The sequence below is a fragment of the Syngnathus typhle genome, linkage group LG10 (assembly GCF_033458585.1).
Source record: "Syngnathus typhle isolate RoL2023-S1 ecotype Sweden linkage group LG10, RoL_Styp_1.0, whole genome shotgun sequence".
In the NCBI taxonomy this organism is placed as follows: Eukaryota; Metazoa; Chordata; class Actinopteri; order Syngnathiformes; family Syngnathidae; genus Syngnathus; species Syngnathus typhle.
The window spans coordinates 7,722,845-7,739,262 of NC_083747.1; the positions used below are offsets into that span (position 1 = coordinate 7,722,845).

General features: G+C 40.8%; 1 protein-coding gene across 3 annotated transcripts in view; it reads right to left on the bottom strand.

The window, feature by feature from the left end:
- Positions 1-1,076: 1,076 nt before the first annotated feature.
- LOC133161371 (low-density lipoprotein receptor class A domain-containing protein 4-like) overlaps positions 1,077-16,418 on the bottom strand; it is a 95,804-nt gene continuing 80,462 nt past the window's right edge. For all 3 annotated transcript variants that reach the window (XM_061289816.1, XM_061289817.1, XM_061289818.1), the window contains 3 exons: positions 10,291-10,439; positions 9,213-9,263; positions 1,077-6,550 (listed from right to left, as the gene is read on the bottom strand). In XM_061289816.1, the coding sequence (XP_061145800.1) occupies positions 6,005-6,550; positions 9,213-9,263; positions 10,291-10,439 (746 nt within the window). In that variant the 3' untranslated portion in view covers positions 1,077-6,004. The remainder of the gene's footprint in view (positions 6,551-9,212; positions 9,264-10,290; positions 10,440-16,418) is intronic.

Consider the following 16,418-nt stretch of genomic DNA (forward strand, 5'->3'; position numbering starts at 1 on the left):
GAACTCCGCTTATTCGGTGCATTTTGCAAGAACCCCCTCCCCCAAACCTAACCCAGCAACACTGAAATTGAAAATACACCAGCGCTAAAAGGTTTTGATAGAAAAGTGAGGTTGGGAAAGTTTTCTAATTAAGAAATCATTCTCATTTCTTCACTAACCTTCAAAATGTAGAAACAACCAATTTCATATTTTATTTAATAAACTAACTCAAGATACAGACATTTGTCACGGAGCGTCTACAGGCTATAAACAATCAAAGATCACACTTGCATTTGCAAATGTAATATGGCTCCCATTACCATCTTGACAACCAATTTTGATGGAAGCAAAACATTTATTGCATATGGAACAATTTAGGTGGAATGTTTTTATACAGGTACTTCAGTTCATAAACCAGGGCTGTTGTTAGTTTTGGTTCATCACAACACATTTTGACCTTTTTATTATGTCCTGAAATCAATAACATCAAAGAATATTTTCAATGCATTTAATATTTCATATAATATTTCAGACACGATTTATGTATTTTTTTTAAAAGTCTTTTACCTATAACGAAATGACTGAAAGTCAGAACTCTGACTTTAAAGTGAGAATTCTGAGAATAAAGTCAGAATTCCCACTTTAAAGTCAGAATTCTGAGAATGAAGTCAGAATTCTCACTTTAAAGCCACAAAGTGGGAATTCTGACTTTCAAGTGAGAATTTTTCACTTCAGCTGAGATAGGTTGCAGCTCACCCGCAATGCACCAAAATAGCTAAATAGATGGATGTTAATTTATCTAAGATTTAAAATAAATTGCTGAGCACAATGAAATTCACACTAAAGCATCACATTTATTGCACCTACCAGACAAATGTATTGTGTGTTTTAACATTGGCGCATTCAATGAAAAGGTTACTTCAATCACGCTGATAAGTTTTAATGGAAAGGGCAGCGCCCTAAATTGTAACCTCAATTAGCTCTTGGGTTATGTTGGCCTAAGCATAAAAATAATTAAATCAGCAGACTAGCAAGTCTGCAACACTCATAACACTAACACCCCCCTAATAAAAACACACACATACACACAAATGAACCACTTTTAAAGTTTTATTCATTTTAGACTGTAGTTTAACTACAGCATGATTACAAACAGAAAGGTTTTGACTACAACAGCACTTGGAGCAACATTTTTTTTTTGTATTTTTTGTAAAAGTATTGCAATAACAGACCTTAGGCCTAAAACCTAGTATACATCACAATTTCTTAAATAAAAAAAGAAGGTACACAACAATTTTACCCCTCTGTGTGTGTGCACATACTTTCATACATACAGAGGAGGGGGGGGGGCAAGATGTGGGAAAACAAAAGTATATTTGTAAATAAAGCAAACTAATGACGGAAGCAGTCCTATAGTAACCGCTGTGACAGAGAATTATGAAAATGAGAAAATTTCTGATATAATTCTTGATGAAACACTTTGTTAGCAAGCACTTGACACTGGACACTGGACTTCTCATCAAAAAAAGGTCATACAGAGCGTGCCGCATAGACAATTCAGAAAGAAAAAATCAGTCTGAATTGAAGTTAGTCCTTCAAGCTAGTGCAGGAAACCAACAAAGGAGGAAAAAGAAAAGGAAAATAGAGGAGCTAACAGGAATTCATCCAGAGAGACAACTGCCACTTATTTGGTGCTTTGAAGAGAAAATGGCGCATTGCTATGTACATTGTCTAGAAAGAACGAACATGCTCTGCCGTTAAGTACAGTGGAGTATTTTTCAGTACGTCTGTAAATAAATGACTGCGGATTAAACACAAGATCTTGCTCAAATATACTGTGGCATTTTAACATCATGAACAACAAAAAAACACAAAGTACAATTAATTGATTTATCTGCAATTTTCCTGTTTGCTCTCACACTGCTGAGTACGTACGCACAGACGCACACGCATACTTTGATGATGTTCTTATTTGACAATCGGGTCATGGACAAAGATTCTATACTTTGGCAGATTAACAAACCTTCAAGTAAACTAAGGAATGGGATTTGATTCATATTCCTCAATCAATTGTGGAAAGTTCTGTGAATGTTCTTAACTCCTGCTGCGGTGACTTTTCCCTATTTAATGTCACGTAGTTCTTTTGACAGCAGTTATGAGTGGCGTGCTCCATTTTGCCTCAAAATTACTGTAATCGATTATTATGCCCATCCATGTTGACTACAACATATTAAAAAGAATAGGTGGGTACAAACATAAACCTTATTTTTCCAACTTCAGTGGACATCAGACTTGTAGACATGTCCCATATAAATGGACATTGAACAATGCAAGTTGACCTTCACGTGACTTGGCTGAGGTTGCAGCACACGCAACACACTGTGTGTACGTCATAAATGTTTTTTGTTTTGTTTTTTCTCGAGAGAGAGCGAAAGGTGTCGACTACACATTTAGTAGTCGTTCGTTGCTTTAGGAAATCTGCCGGCCAGTAACCAAAGAATGGCGACAAGTGTCAACGTCTTCATCTATCTCATTCGTCGTCTCCTTCAATCAACTGTATGAGGGAGCACATTTTGTGATATAACCGTATTCGAAGCATACTTTCATATTTCCAAAAAAGACGAAGCAAATTTTTTAACTTGGAGGCCTTTACAAATTTGATGCTGCCTTCTTAAGTTTTATATTTTCTATACATTATGTTACATTATTCACAACATTTTTGTGGTGTCTACCCATTGGGTAGGATATGTGCATAATATATATTCAAGTTATATACAGCACCTTACAAACAAAAGACAGACTACTGAAAAAGCACCGTTGGAAGTGAGGCACAACAAAGGTGGGAGCTTTTTTTGAGTGCAAGTGGGTTCCTATGTCTGCTCCGCACACATACGCACACACATCAACTTACTGGTTGAAATGGGTCCAGCTGCTTTACTGTGGAGGGGCTGCTGCGTCAGTGTACTACTATTCTGAACTTGGGAGCTCAACATGCAGTGCAGAGGTGAAAGGTGGCGATCCACGTATGCGCGCTCAGGTTGAAATTCCAAGAAAACATAAATGTACATGGAGGCCACGTTTGGATGGGAATCAACACGTGTACTGCTTAATTGGCTAACGTTAGCATTTTTTTTCTGCTTGCACTCAAGACAGCTGGAGCACCCTCAATAAAGCAGCTGTAAAGACTCCAAAGCAGCAGTTGGACTGATGTGGTCTGCTCAAACATGAACATTAGGCACCTTTTTTTTAAAAATAAAATCCAAAAAACTCAAATAATTGTAACATGCAAACGTCCTTGTAGAAAACATAGTTAATCTTTGTATCCCCCATTTACAAGCCACGACCGAGTAGACAGAAGAAGCAAGGAAGAAAGAAAAGAAAAAAAAAAGCTTAAGAAAACAAAGTAAAATGAGTTTGAAGCAGCCCCCCCCCCCCCCCCCAATCAAAGGCCCATACATTTTGGGACAATCATGTGAAGAATGAAGAAAACGATGGATGCTATTTCTTTCCTCTCGCATGAAGCCAATTTGGTCCCAATGTGGAAACGTTTGACTGCGGAGTTTCAGACCTCTTATGTTTTGATCTTTGGGAGCTTAAGATCAGGGGATGCTTTGAGAATAATTGTCCATTTTTGTCTATGTGAAGCTCTTTGAGACTGCTTGTGATTTAGGGCTATACAAATAAACTTGACTTGACTTAGTTTGAGGGAAAAGATGGGCATGGGAGGGGCTCGACAAGCAGCAGTAGCAAAAAAAAAAAAAAAAAGCAGTAGCAGCAATAGCAGCAGCAATGTAACACGCACACAGAACGAGAAGGCCTTCTTCATTCAAACTGACGAGCATAACTTAACTTTCAGTTCATTAAGGCCGCCATGCCGATAACTTTGAATATGTGTTGAATGAGGCGATATCAAAGGGAAGAAAAAGAAAATCTTCTGCATGGGCTCCTCACTTTATGACGGTCCAAATGGGACGAATAGTGTACAAGAAACCTGATTGCACAGTGGCATAAGATTACTTCATGCAAAATGGGGAACCACGTGTAGTTCTTTCGATCTGGATATTGCAATTATATTATTTGACCAACAAAAAACAAATGTTTTCAAATTAGATTAGGCTATGTTAAAAAAAAAAAAAGAAGAAAAAAATGGGTCAACACAGGAGTCAGAGAAGCCTCCCGATGTTTTCTGTTTTCTGATGGGAGGCTCATTTTTAGAAAAATCTCAGGATCCCCAGTGATGACAAGTGGAACATTACAGCCTGGATTGGACTGCGGCATGTTTTTTGTTGTTGTTGTAATTTTACTCTATTCTCTCCCATCATTCACCTCTGGCAAAGTGAGACTTTGAATTCTAATGAAGGCTTCATTAATTCTGCGCCAATGTAGACGAGTGCCAAATGTCCTTGAATGTCAAAACTTAAAGTAAAGCAGCCAAAACACACAGGCACATACACATTTTGCTTCAACAGTCACATTAAGTGCTGTGCTTTTTTTGTGTGTTGTTAAAAGGTCTCTCGCACGCTCGCACACAAAATGCAGCCAGCAGGAAGCAGGACGAGCCCGGTGCTCAAGCAAAATCCAGTCTCCACTTTAAAGGGGATTGGCGGACTCAGCGTTATTTTCTCCACATGGATCGAAGAAAAAGATGACCTCAAAAAAAATGCGGTGGAGAGGAAGGAGTAGGGAGGGCACACTGAATGTTCCCAATGAAAACAAGCTCAAGAAAAGAGAAAGCACAAGAGTAGAGAAGGCAACAATGAACAGAGAGAAAGGCTAGCTTTTCAAATTGTTTGGTCTCCCTTTCAGAAAAGGAGGCCTCCTGTAGCCCTTGGACTGTTTGCACAAAATCTTGCCGTCCACAGCAATCCTCGCTACGTGTGTCGTCTTGCTTTGATTGTAGCGATATGATAATGACGATTTTTCTTTACCACCATGGCAGACTTCACTCAAAATGCACTGTTAGGGGGGAACGGGGGGGGGGGGGGGGGGGGACGATACAGGAAACGACACAATGCTATGAGCAGACAGCTGGGTGGACAGACTTTTTGTATTTTGTTTGATGGAGAAAATAAAGATTCTGTCATTTTGGTGCAGGTACAGGTCACTATAGCAAACATCAATATAGGTCGTTTTTCAGTGACTGATGTCATCATTATAGAAATTGAAGTTTTTGAGGAGTTGGGTGTACAATTGGATGGTTTGAATCTTAACTGAAAATGTCGCACAGCATGTTGTGAGGTCTTGGAGAGTTTGTCCACCCAGCTGCCCAGGAACATTCGCGTGTTCTGCCCTCACTAGCTGAATGAAGCATGGCAGGAGTCTCAATGTGCCTGTGGTGAAAGCAGGCCCAGATGTAATAGGCTTTTTAAAATAATAATAATAATAAAATAGGATATAAGCTTATAATACTTGGTTTTTGCTCGCCAAACACCTTTGGAGCTAAAGTTCAGTCACTCGGTCCATTTGTAAGACAGAAAACGAAATTAAACATATACTTTCCCTCTTTAACAACAAAAAGATAGTGCAACTTTTAGATAACTTCGATTTTTTTTTTCTCAAAGTCTGTCTCTTTCCTCTCCCCGTAGTTTGTTTCCTCGTGAACCTTGGCACTAAGATATTTGTGTGTGTGTGTGTGTGTGTGTGTGTGTGTGAGTCACTTGTTTTATTTAGGTCCTTTGATTCTCCGTCCTGGCTTTGTGCACAGATCCCGGTCCAAAAAAGTGTACAAAAAAATAATAACAACAATAAAAAACAAAAAGAAAAGAAGCTATCCTCCTCCATTCCTCCAGATAAGGTTTCCATTTGTGTCCTCCAACCTTTCTTGTTGAAGACAAGACTCCATGCACAGCAGAATTCTGCCCCAGCAGTGATTGCCGACTGGTTGGTAAGAGCAGAAAGAGCGGGCGGAAAAAAAAGGACTTTCTCTCTTTCCTTGATTTGTAGAAGCTATAATTGCTGTTTGTTGTGCACAGGAGCCTGGACAAAGGCGCGAGAGTGAGAGACCAAGGTCTTTGGGTGGTCCCGCTCACACCAGGTCCTCCGGTTGGCCGTCCTTCGTCTTGGAAGGTTCTATTGTGCTTTCTGATTGGCCCTGCGGCCGGATCATCCTGCTTCCTGGCTCCCCGCATTCCCCCACCCTTTGGTTATTGCTTAGCTGGTGAAGAAAGAATGTGGAGCTGATCACTTCGCTGTACGCGGGCGGGGGGGCTTCCATGCGCCCGTGGAGACTGGAGTTGGCCACGCTGATGCCCGAGTTACTGCTCGGTGGCCTGGGGCCGCTGGGCCCTCCGCCGCCTCCAACGTCGATCAAGTCGCTGTCGTAGATGGTCCTGTTAGGCGGCGCCCTCACCGATTCCCGATTGAGCTCCATCTGCTGCTCGGGGTCGCGGAGTTGCAGGGTGCAGGGTCCCTGGTACGGGGGCGGCTCCTCGCCGTCTGACAGCGAGATGGTGGGCGGCAGGTCAATCTGGTGTTGCAGGTACGGATAGGTGGGCTGAAAGCGGCTAAAGCGGTCTCTGTGCATGAAGGCGGGAGCGGTGAAGCGATCCCTGGCCTGGGGGGCATATAACACCTAGCAGACACAAACGGCTGCTTTAGACAAATCTAAAATATGCAACAGTTGAAAGGGTCAGTCAGAGGCATTTGTGTTGAAAAGACTCCTTTCATCAAGTACAGCTTTCAAGTGAAAGATTCCTTGCTCTAACCAATTTGCTGCGCATTGGCTAACTAGAGAATGCAATTCTTGAAGAAATTGCGTGTGAAGGCTGAGAGGCGGAATGATGTCGAAAACGTGGCAGTAACACGGCCAAAAAGCGAGAGGAATAAAATAGAATAATAATAACAAAAGTGTAGAATGATGTGTGTGTGTGCGTGTGTGTGTGGAAGGCCTCAGCGCAATTACGACGTGTGTGGAAACATTTCGGTTTGTCTAAGAATTCAAACGGCAAGTCTAATAAAACAAATGGTTTAATAATGACTTAAAAGAAACATTTTCAGCTTGTCTGCTATCTCGAGAAAGGCCTCGAACTCAAATAAAAGAGGTGTAAAAACAAATACCAATTTTCTTCCTGAGGAAAACATCCTGAAATTAAACCGCAATAGCACTCTGCAGACTGCAGACGATTAGAGACCAGCACGTTCTTAGAAAAGGATTTCAGCCATTCTCAATCAGCATTTGCGTGTCAATCTGCGCAAGGATTTCATGGGCACATCATGCGCCGGAATTTTATGGAACTCGGTTGTGTAGTTTAAGCAATTCTGCTAAATGGCAAACAAGCGTTCAAATCTTGTCAGAGGAAATCGGAGGCAACACAAAAGCTTAGCGCAAAATGGTCCTGCTGGGAAGAGTGAATTTACAAGAAATTCAAATGGAAGGGAGAAGAAGACTGCATTTGTACTTTTTCAACAAAAATGAAAGCTGCAAACTGCATTGGAGTTCATTGGAGAGCAATACTTAAGGCAATACTTGCCGACAATACAAAGGACCAATACTCGGACTGTTAATGTAACTAATGCACATTGGAGGCATAATAATATGCTATAATAGCCCCTAAAAAAATAACTTCCAAACAAATTCATCAATAAAATGGAATATTTGCCTCACCTTACTACTAACTACCCTGGGTGATGCTAACAATATTTGCGGCCCCTTTTACCAAAAATGAACAGCATGAAACATTTCATTGAATTAACTGATCGAGTTGCAAGTAGAGCAAGTATCACTTGCAAAAGGCACAATTATACCCCTGAACAAATACAAAAGCAATAATTCCACCTCATTTAGCCTCCCTTATCATTTCTCACCCATTTAAAACATCGACTTTGTTTGAGCTGCGTTCAAATGGAAACCATTTCAATTAAGCAATTTGTCTCATACACCCCCACAGACAGGTAGTCTAGATGGCTGACTGGAAAATAATAAGGCGGGGAAGGAGGGGGATGAGGAACATAGCAAAGGATGAAATTATACGCAATATGAGAAAGACTCACAATGGAAGTACAATAATAATAATTAAAAAAAAGAAAAAAAAAAAGACATTGAGACATGGAAGCCGCAAAAGGAAAGCAAGCAGAAACAAAGGTGCGAGACAAAGAAGGGAAATAAGACATGGAATATAGAGCAAAAAAATAGCAAATGGTATAGAAGCAGACTAGACAGATTGATAGACGGGGTGGGGTGGGGGTGGGGGGGAGCTGATAGAGGGAGCAGAGCGCAGCGGAGCGGGGCAGCTCTCAGACGGCTGTCTAGACAGTGTCAGGGGAGGTGCTGCTGATTAATGACGCACCAAACACACACGCGCCACTCTATGGCCTTTGGCGCTCAACACCAAAACCATTAAGATTCTCCCCTTGTTGAATATTTGTTGACACAAATGTCTTTCTCGTGCCAGTAACGGCAACCGACCCAAATGCATTGGCGTCGGCAAAAGCGAGGCAAAGTTGGTGGAAGTTCGCCGCAGCGTGGCTTCCCTTTGCAACGAGTCAATAAAGGGTGTCATAATCATGTGTTTGAACACCTCTGGGGCTGTTTGTGATATTTCCAGTATGTCTCCTCCCAAATGCCGTTTGGAAGCGGCTCCATCTGGCAGGGACAACATGAAGCAAACAGATCAACGGTCACACTCACTATATTGGCATTTGTTTGCCATTGAGGACATGCCAGACTTGATGTGATTTGGAAAGCAGTGCCACGGTTGTATCTGGCGCTGCTTATAAAGTATTCCTTGGTGAGTAAACATTGACAAGCAACCACGTTGGGGATGCCGATACATTTGCGTAATCTATCATGGCAACAACGGGGTGGCGCCATTCAATACAACAGTCTTGGATTAAAATCAAAGTTTCTCAAACTACTCATCGCAGAAATGACTAATTGAAGATGTTTTCCTATGATGAAATCCTTCAAGCTAGTCTCAATTTTATTAATGGAACAAGAACCCTATTTAAGGACAGCAAAATCAGCAAGCTACTTGGTTTTGGTTACTGTATTTATGTTGACTTTTTATAACACGTATCGGGTATCACTGTGGTTCCGTTCATTGAAGCATCGCCACTGTTGACAATGGCAACGAGTATATTTATATCTTGGTATGTTGTTGTTTGCGCTTGCTGGGAAAAATACCAGTTCAGTCAATTTGTTTTGTGTTCGGTTGTTCAAGTTCAAGGCTTTGTGTGCCTCCACACACAGCCTGGTAGTCTAGGTGCAAGGAAAGTGCAGTGTCGCAATGTGTTACCTCGGAGGCTCCTTGTCGCGAGTTGCTGTCTGAAGGCCACAGGCAACCATCCTATGGAAAAACAACCAGAGAAAAAGCACCTATTGTAATGACGGTGTTCAGAAAAACAGAGTATTATTATTTCCGCAGACTCAGGATATCAATAAGTAAACCAGCAGGGAAAGACTGCATGGTCGTTTTTGTCTGTAAGGAAACAAAAAGGCTCGGTGCTGCTCAATTCTATGCTATGAGCTTCCATGGCGTAGGTTTCTGATCTTGAACATTTAGAATTTCTTCTTTTTTAAACAATTTCTGTTTTGATAAGAACAGAAGCAGGGCAGGAGAGTTGAAAAGAAAAAAAAAATCTTCTAGCAGAGCTCTGTTATGGTGTTTGGCAATGATAAAAGCGGCAGGCCAACAGGTCAGTCATTTAAGTATGACTCCTCATGGCCATGACGCCAATTCACCCATTATAACTCGTACAACAGTTAAGCCACAAATCATTCAGTCATCTGAAATGCTCAACATTTTTCTATTTTCGAAGGTACCTGGAGCCTTTCAAATGGTTCATAATTTTGTAGTTTCACCATTTTCTTACCAGTGATCCAATTCATTGAATTACTATTTCAAAATATAAAACCATACAAAATGGCAAATATTTGTCCAAAATAGGCTTTTTTTTAATCGTCTTGTCAGTTTTGTATGTTATTTATGTAAGTCTGTCCCACTGTGTTGACATTTCAGAAAGGCGTTGGTGGCGCCACAGTCTAGACGGTGATGTGGTAAATTAAACATCAAGGCTCCAAGGGAACCAATTCAGCAGTTTTACCTCACACTTAATCGCAGCAAAGCTGTTTCTGTCACAAAAGATTCATTTGACTCAAGACCATATTACAGATAAACTGACAAGCTTTGTTTGACTCGCAACCGATTTTAAGAAAACGTGTTACAATAATGATGGAAGAGGCCAAGGAAGTGCTCACTCTCACTGACAAGCATGTCGAGCAGGCCGGGAACACGGAAGAATAAAAGAGTCACAACAACCCAGCAATCAACCTTTGTGTTTGCTTTAGCAGATTATGGCTGCTGTGATACTGACCTGCTGCAGGGAATGGTCATGCCGACGGGCCTGGCTCTGCCTTGTTATGAAGGTGGAGAGCTTGTAATGGTTGAGCAGGCAGATGATCACCACCACCATGACGGTCATCACCACGATGATGATGATGATCTGAACAAACTCCAGTTCAGCTGCACACACAAACAAGGAAGAAGAAGGGGGGGGGGGGGGAGAAAGCAGCATTACAAACTGTGTCCCGTGGATCCAAAAACAATTGTGAAAAGTACATCAAGACAATAAAGGTAATGAAGTTAAGTTTTAGTAAAATATCATTAAGTTATGTTTTAGTATAATATTTTTGCAAAAAGCCATCTGGGGTGCAATTTCCATTAGATTTTACAGTCCAACAGACAAACAGACAAAACAATTCTCCCGTCTCTCAGCTATATTTTATGATTATTATCTTTTTAGACTTTACTGTTATTTTGCAAAAACATTGACTTGATCGAATTTAGGACCGGTTTTGGGGGTAATTTATGTAGGATGTTGTTATAGCTTGTAAACAGAAGAGTAAAAGGAATGCTTACTTAGCTATATGTGAATGTCAGGGAATCAATTCATCAATTTTTCTTCAGTGAGGGCAAAATTGAGGATTACTACAATTCTGGCTGCCTGTTTTAACGGCCGCGTACCAGCAGGGGGAAGCAAAAGGCCAAAGCTCCATCCTTGAACGTGTTGGGCAACTTTGAGAGGCAATCAGAAGAATCCTTTCCAACTTATGACAGTGAATATGCCCAAACTATTTCCCTCGTAGGAGACCAATGTGAGCAATTAATAAAAATAAAAAAAATACATACTGAATGTTTTGGAGTACGCATACATGATTTGAATTTGATTCATAAATGCACAAAGAAGAAATTGTGTATTCAATTGTGTTTTCAAACACATCAATATCTACATACATGTGTGCACGCTCCGTGACGTGACATCATAGACTTATGAGGCGAGGTGCTACCAGTATGAGGGTGTGTCTTGCGAGGCCTTCTGTCTGTAAGCCTCATGCCTTCTACTGATTTTGAAAACGTATCAAAACTCGAAAAGTCAAATGAAACAGAAAAAAAATCCCCGAGAAAAACAAAACAGTTGCGACAGCAGTTGGAAGTCTCATCTCAAAGCATTTACAAGGAAGGAAGCTAGAGGAGGAGTCAAGAAGAGGAAGGAAGATGAGAGAATAAGAATAAAGAGAGGCAATAAAGGGGAAAAGCTATCAAGTCTAAAACCAAGGCATACACTGAGTTCAGAAGCTCCAGAACACAGTGTACAGCACTTATTCCGACAGTGGCCAAGCGAACATTGTGTTCTGCTGGCAGTCTGCGTTACCAGCAGCAGTCAGTTGTTATTACAACAGCAATCCACTTGTCAAAACAATATCAGTCTGGCGTCTGAAATACCCGTATTCTTCTAGCAGTCTGAACATTTTGCATTGCAAGGCTGCCTTCTTAAATATTTTTTCTCCTGCTCTGACACAAAAGGCTACAGTCAAATGAAAAAATGTGAGAGTAACCTTTTAGAGAAAGTTAACGAACATCCGCCAATGTTCAATTAATTGGTTAAAATGCAACAGCAATACAGAAATGTGAACATTACTACAATTAAAATACAAGCCATGACAAACTAAAGAAGTTACAACTTAATGGCTCTTGTTGAGAAACATGAGTCAACACGAACGCGCCGTCGATCCGCAAAGGTAAACACAGGAGTAATGCAGCGATATTGACACAAACCTGCATGCTAACTTGGCTAAAGAGGGTGAACAGTGTCAAAAGTTGCGATCGAGGGATGGAATGTTCTGAATGCAGGTCAATGATTTATTCAGATGTCTTTTGTTGCAGTTCCCTGGATGCTTTTTTTTTTTTATGTCACCCTACTGCAACACACCCCATTCAAATAATCACGATCATTATGCAGCTTCTACAAATCTTGCTGATGATCTGATTATTTGAATCGAGTGCATTGCAGCAGGGAGACATCCAGAAAATCAACCACCAAGGACCAGGATTGAAGATCCCTGGATTAATTGATATAACATAAAAGAACAAATTGATCATCAAATGAAGCTATTATTTTGATAATTCATTACAGATGTTGGCTTTGTTAAAATGATCGGATTTCTAGCCTCTTAGAAATAAACCTATCCACATTTGTCATCCTCCGTGAAAGCAGATTATCTTTGTGTTGTATCAAAATAAACCATTTGCAAACATCTGCTTTTAGTTTCGAAAACAATGGTCAACATTTTTGCCTATTTTCCGACACCACAGTCACATCCACATAGAATGTCAAAATTAATTAAATTCAACACTACTGATGTAATATTGTGATATTCTCCTATGTGATGATTGATTATTATTTAATTTATTGCATACTTACTGCAGGTAGGAGACTACAGTAACAAAACAACTGTGACTGCAAATTGATTCAGAATGAAATGAATGTAAATGAAATATTGTGTGTTCACTCGTTTCTAACTGACTGACTAATTAAGGCAAACTCAACCAGTTTGGGCTTGAATAGGAAATTAGGATAACAGCTGTCTATAGAGCTTTACACAATAAGCGCATTCAGTTGGGACCTCTTAACACGTAATTTCACATCTGATCTTGCACCTTGCATTTGACCTTAGTTTACTTTCGAAAGCAGTTTGGCTGGTTTGGTTTGAGTGTTTTCCCCTGAATCATAACAGTTTTGTTTGTGAATCAGTGGATGTATGCCGAGAGTAGAGCTCGACAATGGACCATTAGCCACCCGCTAATTTCAGATAATAAGACAGGCAGAGTCCCACCATTAGATCCAAAGAGTACACAGAAGCCCCTAAAGCTAATACAGCAGTTTAAGGAATCATTATAACACATGGTATATCAGTAAACCACAAAGCTTGACCAGTCTGGAATACAAAACGGAAACCCTTGTTGCACTGACTGGTGATTGTCTCTTGCAAAACAGCAAAATGATAGTCATTAATAGTTTCTTGTTTATCATTCTATTTCAAACCCACACTGGAGAATGCATTGCCCCCCCCCCCCCACACACTTGTTGAGAAATGAATGTAGCCAACATTGGTACGCAAGTTCCAGTCGCGTGACCTAATTCACTCCTTCTCGACCAACCTGCTCTATAAAACATACAAAAAGTGAACTGAGGCAGACACCAAGAATAAAAGGGTGCTTTCTTTGCTTAAACTTGGTTCTCCTCAGAGATCCAGCTAAGCTAGAGAGGCCTGCTGAGTTCACAGCCTGCTGCCCACCACACACACACACTGTCTGCTGCCACTGCTGTTACTATGGTAACACGTCAGCATGGTGCTGTGATCAACAAGGCCCGGAGCTGCTGGGGCACCATGGCAGCGACCTAGCTGGCATGCACGCTCACGCAATTGCACAGACAGATAGAAGATGGGAAGAGAGCGGAAATGAAGAGGACAAATGAAAAAGGATTAGACAAGTTCAAGTAAAAGGGAATGGTGGAAAAGTGATGAAAGGCAAACCAGTAATGGCACAACACACTCCCTTGGGGGTGTTGTGTGCTAGGTCTAGACGTCTGGCATAAGTCTCGATGGAACAGTGTGAGGATGAGGGGGTGACGCAGCACACGAGAGAAATCAGCCTCGTCTGATATCCACTCATGAAGTCACTTTAGCCCCCCAACCAGTTTAACTCAAAAGGAGAAAGGGCTTGATTATGTGCACAGTGTGGGAGAGCTGACCCTCCCCCCCGAAAAATCACTCTACAAGCATCACTGATGCAAAAAGATAGACAAGGGGACATGAGAAAAAAGAGAAAAAAAAAAGAGACCATTAAAGAGTTGAAAGAAACACGAAAGCGGAAATAGACTGTGTGAAACAGAAGGTGCTAGACATGAAAAAGCGACTCGGGGCATCAGAACAAATAATCATAGCTTTTCTTCTCTCGAGTCTGCTTCCACTTTTTTTCCTTTCTGACTCAGTTAAACACAGTCAGACACACCTTTAATGTTGCACTTCATTAGAATAGGGTTGGCCCATGAGAGGAAGATCCTGCCACCATAGGACTGAGCCTTGTTTGGTGCTGGCTGTACTTTATTTTGCTGTTTTCATGCTTGGCTGCCTTCAGGCACACCTCTACAACTGCAGTAGCCAAATTCCAAAAATGGTCAAAGTATCTCTGACTACAAAATATACAGGACAGTCCTATTGCACATTTGCACGTAGTAGCTAAGCTCAGGCCAAAAGTGGCATGATAACCTCTAACTCTATTTAACTTGCATACTAAAAGACCCCAATGTCAGTGATTCGTTTCTGAATGCATTAAATATGCTTGGAATTACATTAAGTGCTGAAAATGTGCAAAGACTGAGAACAAATTAGTAGAGAATATGTGAGCTATGGAATTACTTCTTTCTTTTTAGGTTTGCTTGAGAGGACAGCATTCCTGTTTTCAAGGAACTTTTGCGGAGATTGAGGTGGTCGGCTGGGATTGTTGACGTCATCACTTTTAGACGACAATACAAATCTACTGTTTCCTGAGCAATATTTAATGTATGTTTATTTATATGCATATACACCTTTATGGTTTTCTATTAAATCCTGATCTATTAAGTATTGTGTGAACAATTCTGGTTTGGGTCTCAATGTTTGTTTAAATTGGGGTCATCCAATTGGCTGCCATCTCATTACGCGCGCCGCATGTGAGTCCACGCAACAACTGTTTATTTCATTGCATTCTTTTGTCCCTAAGTGGGAAGAAAGAAAAAAAGAGGTTGTATGAAATGTATCTAACATTTTTTAAATTTTAGTCACAGTACATCTGAATCACCACTAAATGCATTTTCCATATTTTGTCCGAGTACTGATTACGTTGTTTTTTTTGCTGAAGTAGGCTGATATGATGAGACCCAATGCTGAGCTGGCAATACCTTGGCTCCAGAAAATGACTTACAGATCTGCGCCATCTCCATTTGCATGAATAGAACATGAGCAAAGATGTAAAAAAAAAAAAAAAAAAAAAAAAAAAACGCCAGCTAACATCATGAATATTACAATATTATCTAATATTATCAGTATTCACCGTTGCAATATTCATGAACTGCAGTAAAACAGAGGATTGCGTTGTTAGTGTAAAGAACAGAATGTATTCATTTAGTCAGAGGTGACTCGACGCTCTGCTGCCTCAACATGTGCCAACATATGCACACTCAGGCACAGCACAAAGCCTGTCTACCAGGTGTGTGTGTGTGTGTGTGTGTGTGCACGCGCGTGCCTGTGCGCATGCATGTTTACATTTATCGCAACTAGACAGACAGGATAGTGTCTAGACAACCCCCCTCCCCCTACCTTCACTGGGTGATTGAACCAGACTACAAGGGTCAGACTAATGTCAGGGTTAGAAATAGTCTACCTGGGTCAGCCTGGGTTAGTGTGTAAGTGAGTGTAACAAGGTAGTCTTTTAAACATTTCGTATGTTCAAAGACCAACTTGCTCGGGCATGTTGCTTCAACTCGCAACTTATATTCAACCAGGATTAAGCAGAAATGCCTGTTTGACTACTACTGATATGATTGCAGGGGCAAATGTGGTTGACTGCACATTGTACTGAACTATTATTAGACATCAGCATCAAAAGGATTGATAGAAATGTGTCCACACAGGGTTGTCGGATTGATGTAGGTCCGGTTACTCGAGAGCTGGTTTCCTGAATGTTTCATACCTGGGGTTCCAATTCCGGTCCTTGTGCGTTGCAGCAGGTAGATATATAAAACATCCAGGAAATCGGTTCCTCATGAAAGCCCCTGATGTAGGATCTCAAGCCCATTTGATCACTCAGAAGGCTGATGAAGAAACATCAGCTGACTTGGTCACACATAATAGGTAACACATTTGGTTACCTGATACGGTGATATCTTAGATTTACATTTATGCGTACAATATATAACTAACAATAAGGAGCTTGGGAGAAATGAATGAAAAGAAAAAACAAATCTACAAGGTAACATACATCCATTATGGGACTTTGAACATTTTCCATTAAAAACATGCACTGGAAGAGTGCAGCACTTGAGCATCTAAGCCAAAAGGATTTAATTGTTGTTCACAAATTTGTGCGGATGTTTGGAAGCCAGGTGGCAAAATGTCATTA